This window comes from Puma concolor, chromosome D1 (genome assembly GCF_028749965.1).
Source record: "Puma concolor isolate L17-30 chromosome D1, mPumCon1.1.hap2, whole genome shotgun sequence".
Taxonomy (NCBI): Eukaryota; Metazoa; Chordata; class Mammalia; order Carnivora; family Felidae; genus Puma; species Puma concolor.
Genome location: NC_141676.1, coordinates 103,709,641 through 103,716,999, shown reverse-complemented (window position 1 = coordinate 103,716,999; position 7,359 = coordinate 103,709,641). Strand labels below are relative to the sequence as shown.

Sequence of the window (7,359 nt, the reverse complement as noted above, 5' to 3'; positions counted from 1 at the left end):
CTTTTTGTTAAAAGAGAGAGAGCTTGAAATGAAGAAGGCGGAATGAACTGTTAAGACACGAAATCCCAAAATAAGAGACAGGTGGAGCAGCCAACACAGGGACGTGGGTGGGGGTGGTGGGTGAAGGGGGGAGGGGCCGGCCGGCCGGCCCGCCGCCGCCGCTGCATCCCGCACACCTGCACAGATCGCTGAGTCAGCGCTGCCGGAGCACCTGGAGCACCCGGCCCACCTGTCCGCTGCGCGGGGAGAAGAGAACAAGGGCAGGGAGGGTGAGCGGAGGAGAGAGAGCGAGAGAGAGCGAGAGCGAGCGAGCAGTTCCGAGCCGGGGCGGCTGCATTTCCCAGCACCTACTGCCCGCGTTCGTTCTTTCGCGTCGCTGCGCCCGACCCTGGGGAGGAAGCCGGCCCGCGCCCGCCCCGGGCGTCGGTAAGAAGTCCAGAATGAGATGAAGGGATCACTTGGTAACATTAATTTTTTTTTATTAAGAAGACAGATATTTTATAGTACTTCTTTTTTTTTTCTTTTTTTTTGTAAAAATGGTATACATGAACCAATACAAAATGCGAATGGGAACATATGGATATGAAATTTCTTACACCATAACATTGTTCATGTACACCTCGAAAACAGAACTGGCCTAAAGGGAAAAATAATACGTCGGGGTGACTAAAGAACAAGCTTATTTGGCATCAATGATACATCCTTCATTATTTTATATTCCTTTAAAAAACACAGAAAACAAGTTTGTTCTTTCTTCACTCTAAAAAAAGTGATCAACCTGTACAAAGTAATACTCAACAATACATTTCAAACAGTGCACTGTATACTTAAGAAAAAATACATAAACCAATATACAACTAAAATCCATAATTTCCTGTTTTTGCTTTATTATTATTATTATTTTTTATTTTTTTTTCCAATGCGTGGGGCCTACACTTTGCAATCTACCTGAGACGGAAAAACACCAATCAGAACACATGAACCTGAGACATGTCAACATCGTAAAAGCCAGAAAGTTACATCAGGAACACTGCACTACCATACACTTTTCAAAACAAAGATGGAAGTTCCCAAAAATGAGATGCCAATTTGGTGAGCAATGGTAGTTGTTTTCTTTTTCTCCCCCCCCTAAAAAGAACAACTGAAAAAAACCTTTTAACGACATGCTAAATGGTTCTCACCCTTTGATGTGGTTATACTATGGTCAGAATGGGCACTAAAGGGCTCGGGATAGAGCTGCACGTTATAAAATTCATCGAAAAAGGGATGTTCGTTGTGGCTTTTTGTCTTGGTTAAGTGCCTAGGGATGGGGGTGGGGTGGGGAGGGAAACAAAATGCTGCTCAATATGGATTTTCTTTTACATACCGGTCCGTTCCCAAAAGGCCCCCATATTGCAATGGTTCTATCAAAGGTTAAAACAAAGACAAGAAAAATCAACACACTTGCAAATAACAAAGAGTTGATACTTTTTTTTTCCCCCTTAAATAAATCAGCGTTAAGTTTTTCCACATAATGTAACAATAGTAAAAATGCACCTTGCAAAATCCAAAATTACTCACTGAAAATGTTATATAATATATATTTATATATATATAGATCTCTTTTTTTGATGCCATCTTTCCATAGGGACTGTATTCTGGAGTCTGGAGCCTTACCAACACATATGGTAAGAGTTTAGTTTTCGTCCTTTGGGACTACTTCTAGATTTCCTAGACGTTTCAGTGAAAATCCCCACATTTCTTTAAAAAAAATGTAAATGGTAACTTGACTCCTCTACCTTTTCCCAAGGCTCCCCATCTAAGATATGTTCAAGGTAACTTATTTTAGTAGCTATGCACTATGGCTGCCATCATGCGAAGATCAGTAATTTTTTGGCAGATGGTTCTTAAGGCTGAGGAAAGAGGCCAAGGCTAGTGTATGAAAGGTAAAAAGATAAAAACACTCACATTTGAGTTTTGATTAAGTAACTGAAAATCCCTACATGCTGTTTTTCCACCTCTGCTCTGACCTTTCGAGAACTAGATCGACAGCAGACCAGTGTGAGAATAATACCGGCCCTTCTTCTGTACCTCCTGCCTTTGTCAAGCCAAATCTGAAGGAATGAAAGTTTCACACGGATTCGAGTTGGAAATCCCAGCATGACAAATATCTGTAATATACAGTACATGCAGGCCACATCCTACTGTCTTCCTCACTAAACACAAAGGAAAAACAAAACAAAAACAAAAACCAAAAACAAAAACCAAAAAAACCCCCGAAAAACCAAACCCTGTCCCATCCAGTCATTCACACACCACGCGGACTTGCTTTTTTCCTACAAATTAGTGAGAAGTATGGCCGATTGGGAAAGGTGGATGGAATCGTTTGAAACAGAAATAACCAGAGCAGGACTATCGTTCCCCCCCCCTCCCGACTTCCCCTCCTGTGGCAACTCAAATTTGTCCACTTATATAAAAGGAACAGACCTCACCTGCCAGGTCTGTTTGGGGCATTGAAAAAGGAGGAGCCCCTTCCGCCCCAAACCTTTCCGGACAGTGCGGGGTCTCTATGCTGAGCCGTCTACAGACACAGAATTAAAGACAGATTCGATCTCATTGTGACACGCCTCACTTTGCAGGTAACCCTGTACAGTAATGTAGTTCCACAGCAAACAGAACATTTTCTGAATCACAGTCTACGTTTCTAGTCTTCACTGCTCTACGTATTTGAAACATGGGTAGCAGCAAAGAGTCCTCGTTGTTTGTTCACCCAAATCTTTACGACGACAGAGTAAGAATGCATTATGGACACACTAAATTCTGAACTATGAAATCTAAACTGTGCTGGTTCTCCTTTCATGAAACTGAATCTTGAACAGAAAGCAGTTACTTCAAAAAATAGACAAAAAAGGAAAGGGAAAACAACAACAAAATACGGGGGAAAAAGATTCTAAGGAATCCCAGCAGGCAAATTCCAAAATGGGAGATTTTGGGGAAAAAAAAAAAAATCCCAAAATTTTTGGGCAAAATAAATGTGCACAAAGGAAAAAAACAGAAAGAAAGAAACAGCAGGAAAAAAAATTTAAAAAGAGGAACACAACAAACAAACAAAAAAACAAGGCACAGAATTTTCTGCAATCTACCCAAACTAAATCCAAGCATCCAAGTTTGACTTGGTAGGAAGAAATGAAAATTTTAAAAAACCAACCAACCAACCAAAAAAAAAAAAAAAAAAAAAAAGAAAAAAAAAAGAGGTGTCAAACAGCAGAGTGTACTTTCAAAGAACATTTTTTTTTTTTTTTTTACACAGCAAATCCCAAGCCTTCCCAGTCTCGCACCTTTCCACCCATTCATAAAAAAACACACGAATTTCTCGCAAGTTCCAATATCACTGTCTCTTTATCATCTAAATAGGGCCAGTTGGACACCTCATTGAAACAAAAAGGCTGATCTAGATGAAGTACTCTTTCTTTTCTTCGGAGTTGTTCTGTCCTCCTTCTGCATTGATTATAGCTGTGTCTGCGTCTGCTGCGTCATCGGCTCCTTTGGCTTCATGAGTGAAGTATGTACCTGAAAGATGAAGGGGTAAAGCACCGTGACTGTCTGATGGCCTCTGTGTAAAGTGGTACAGAGATGGCAACTTGCTTTATGGCCATCATCAGCCGAAGTGGTGTGCAGGCAGCAGAGGGGAAAAAACAATTGGAAGAAGAGAGCGAGGTGGATGAGACAAATGGGGATCCGGGGGTTCCAAAGGCACCACTCCAACTGAACCGCTGCGATATAATTCAGCAAATGAGACATTAGAGCAGTGATTATGACCAGAGAATGTCAGCAGAAGAAGACGTGAGTGGAAGCTAGAAATGCAGAGAGCTGGAGAGCCGCTGACTAGCATAAACAGTGCAGGCCAGGACCAATGACCGGCAATGTGCGCGCACATGGTTAAGGACCAAAGCAAGGAAGAGCAATTAGCCAATTAATGAATTAGGGCCCTGACGATGTTCTACTGTCATCTCAAATCGTTTGTTTGAGCCCCCGTCTCCTGGCTGCGCGAGTCACCGCTGCCTGTCCGTCAGGGAGGCCTCGCCGGGGCGTGTACAGGCACGTCGGACCGTCTCCTGCCCGCCCCCCTTCGGAGTGAGGGGTCCAGATCGCCAAATCACTTGATACAACAGGCATGAGCAAGGCTCGGGGTCTGTCTCAGGGGACGCGTGATTCTCGTTCGTGGTGTGAGTGTAGCCTGGACCCGGATTCATGGATTCGCTAATTGGCAAGGCCACGTTGCAATGACAACACACAGAACGTTCCAAAGCTGGAGACGCTCTCATCGGCAAGTCCCAACCCTTTACGGGAAAGTTGATGGAGAAAGATAAGGCCTGCACCTCGGTATGACGTCTGGGGAGAGTTTACGCTGCCCACCTAAACCACACAGCCCCTCCTCCCGTCATATATCCTCCAAGATTCTTAAAGGGGGGGAAAAAAAAAGGCTGATAACGTTTATTGTGTTTTCAGGTTTTCGTGAGTGACAAGTGTGAGCAGACAGGTGGCCAGATGTTCCCTGCCTGCATCCCTCCTCCCTCAGCACAGGACACCCTTTGCCCCCTCGTTCTCCACAGCTGCTGAGGAGACTTGGCCCCGCTCTCTGGCCTTACCCTCCTGGCTCTACCCCGCTCAACACCAAGAGGCTGGGCGTTCTCAGCCCAGCAGGCCGCCTCCGGGGCACGGGCAGAAGTACGCACAGCGCCGGGGGTCCCCAAACGGTTTATGCTGGAGACAGGCATTGTGGGTTCTGAAGGTGGTTTCCAGTACCTTGGACATCCACTGCTGTGCTCAAGGAATCCTCCCCAAACCCCAGTCCTGTGCTCACTATGCAAGTGCCTGGAGTTGATGCTCTAGGGCGGCCCCACACGCTCACAGCACAGCGCTCGAGAAAAACACCGGAGGAAGACAAGGGCCGACAGAGAAAGGGCAGAATAAATTACCAGGCGCGGGGGAGAGGGCTAGAGCAGCATGGGGCACAGAGGAGGAGCGTTGGAAAAGATGATTGCCCATCCAGGCTGCACAGTTGATACGTCTGATGATTAATGGCAATTTAAATCAATTGCACCGATGATTTAAAAAATACATATTTATGTGGCTTTTAAGGCACATCCAACCAAGGCAGGATTCTAGCCGCTGTGACCAGCTCACCCCAAGTTTGGGGTCAGGGGGACCAGAGCCCTGTCCAGCTGCTGCCCAGAAAGCAGACGGTTACGGGCACGTTCTTGGCGCGCTTGTCGTTTGGGGGTTCACACCACACCTGGCCCACCGGCCCCTATTTTTACAATTTTTGCTCTATCCCCAATTACGGATTGCAGAATAACAAATCTAGAAAGCTTTTAGAGAAAATCGAAATCAAGACGTGCCACTCATCAACTCTCAGAGTCCTAATCAGCAGCTGCTAAGATTTCTGTTTTTCTTTTCTTTTTTTTTCTTTTTTTTTTTTTCTTTTCTCCTCTCTCCCAGTTTCAGGACCCGAACAGCCTATGCGGCCACGTGACCCAAACTGCCTAGCAAGGAAAACCTTGCTGAGTCCCCAGACGCAGGGGCTGTGGTGACGGGAGGCCTCCTGCCTACCAAAGCACCTTGCTTACCTTTATGTCTGGCAAAGTAGCGCCCCAGAATGATGAGCAAGCACAGCATGGCGAACACCACCACGGCCACGACCCCGCCGATCACGGCATGATCCACCGCTCTGATGGCGCCTTCTTCACCCGCTCGAGAATCTGTCGGGATCAGAAAAGGAGCAGGGATGTAGAGCTCATCGCAAGACACCAGCAGCCCTGGCCGCACTGCCTCCAGGTCAGAGGTCACCTTCCCTTACACTGGAGGAGGCAGAGAGACCGTCCAGATGGATCAAGTCACACCAAGGGAACAGACTGACCTGTCCAGTGCCGAAACGATCTGTGCTCCCCACAGGGCGAGTTCACTGTAAGCAGCAGAGAAGCGCTAGTGCGTGTGGAACCACGCTTAGGGGCCAGGGAGAGAAGAAACAGTCTGCTTCCAGTCCTGGCCTGGTCTCAGCGCTCGCCCTCTCTGTGTCCGGCTGTGGGTCCTAGTAAGGAGGCGACCTAACTACTTAAGGGTTCTCGGAATGGCACCTTCGGACGGCAACAGGAGCTGCGGAGGGGAGGCTAAGGCAGCTTTCTGCAGGTGCCCAGCGACTTACTCCCTGCTGGGCACAGGCACAGGCAACCCAGCTCTCAAGGCACAGCTGCCTGGAGATAAAACAAGGCTTAGAAGACTAAAGACAAGTGACATGCTTGCTACATTTAGGATGTATGAGGGAGTAAGCCTCAATCTAAAGCCTAAAAACCTATCTCAAGAAAAGACAGCCGGGAATAATTGTCCATTGCCACAGACGGGTTTTATTTTATTTATTTAACACTTCACGGTGCAATTAATTTTCCTTTATAAGCATCACTCCCTCAGGATGTCTTCTTGCGACTGAGCGACGACATGTTTGGCCGGGGAACAACTCCAAAATGAACCCAGAATGAGCTATGGCGATGCGGAATGGATGTATGGCAGTGTAAACAATTTTAATTTAGGAATGTGGCTACATCACCCCTTGCCGAAACCCTAATGGCACCCGAGATTTATAAATGTAGTAAGAAACAATTATTCTCCTGTTGATTAATACATTAACATTTTGGAGTGGAAGCTAAACCATTGTCTTTTTTTTTATTGAGTCGAGTACGACACCTCCATTAAAATGATTTACTGGCTGTACCTTACAATTTAAGCACAGCAGCAACAGAAACGGTAAAAATCTTTTAACTTTACATGATTTGTGAAGTCATATGTGAAGGATTTACCATTTAAATCTTTCAGTACAAGAAGCACATGGCCTATAAATCTGTCCCCCTTGCAGTTGCTGGACGCCCGAGAGAAATGCATTTCACCAGGAAGACGGAGAGTGCAAATTCAAGTCAATTTTTAAGAAAGATTTATCTCTGTCTCTCTCCAAAGAACAGAGCAAATCTCTGAAGCCTCCACCTCTAATAATATTTGAAGTTTATCGATCAAGTGTACAGATCCGTGACAGCTAAAGGTAATGGTGCTCTTTTGAGCCGAAACCTGATACAACGCTTTCAGCAGGAGGGCATGATTTACACTTTCTATCGATATTTCCAATTCTGCTCTGAGATTAAGTACTGAAGGATGTGGGGGAAAGAACTCGTGACTGAGGGTTCCACGAGAAATGCTTTAATTAAAAGAGTTTAAATTAAGAAAAAAATGAAGCATTCAAAGCGTTTCATTAAGTTACCTTTCGAAGGACTACCAAAAAACCCAAAAACCCCAGCCCAAACAGAAATCCCGAATCAGAGGCGGCAGCGGCCG

General features: G+C 45.7%; 1 protein-coding gene across 7 annotated transcripts in view; it reads right to left on the bottom strand.

Annotated features, from left to right (window-relative positions):
• Positions 1-454: 454 nt before the first annotated feature.
• The window catches only part of CADM1 (cell adhesion molecule 1), a 334,016-nt gene continuing 327,111 nt past the window's right edge, over positions 455-7,359 (bottom strand). For all 7 annotated transcript variants that reach the window (XM_025928377.2, XM_025928378.2, XM_086679063.1 and 4 more), the window contains 2 exons: positions 5,610-5,741; positions 455-3,549 (listed from right to left, as the gene is read on the bottom strand). In XM_025928377.2, the coding sequence (XP_025784162.2) occupies positions 3,431-3,549; positions 5,610-5,741 (251 nt within the window). In that variant the 3' untranslated portion in view covers positions 455-3,430. The remainder of the gene's footprint in view (positions 3,550-5,609; positions 5,742-7,359) is intronic.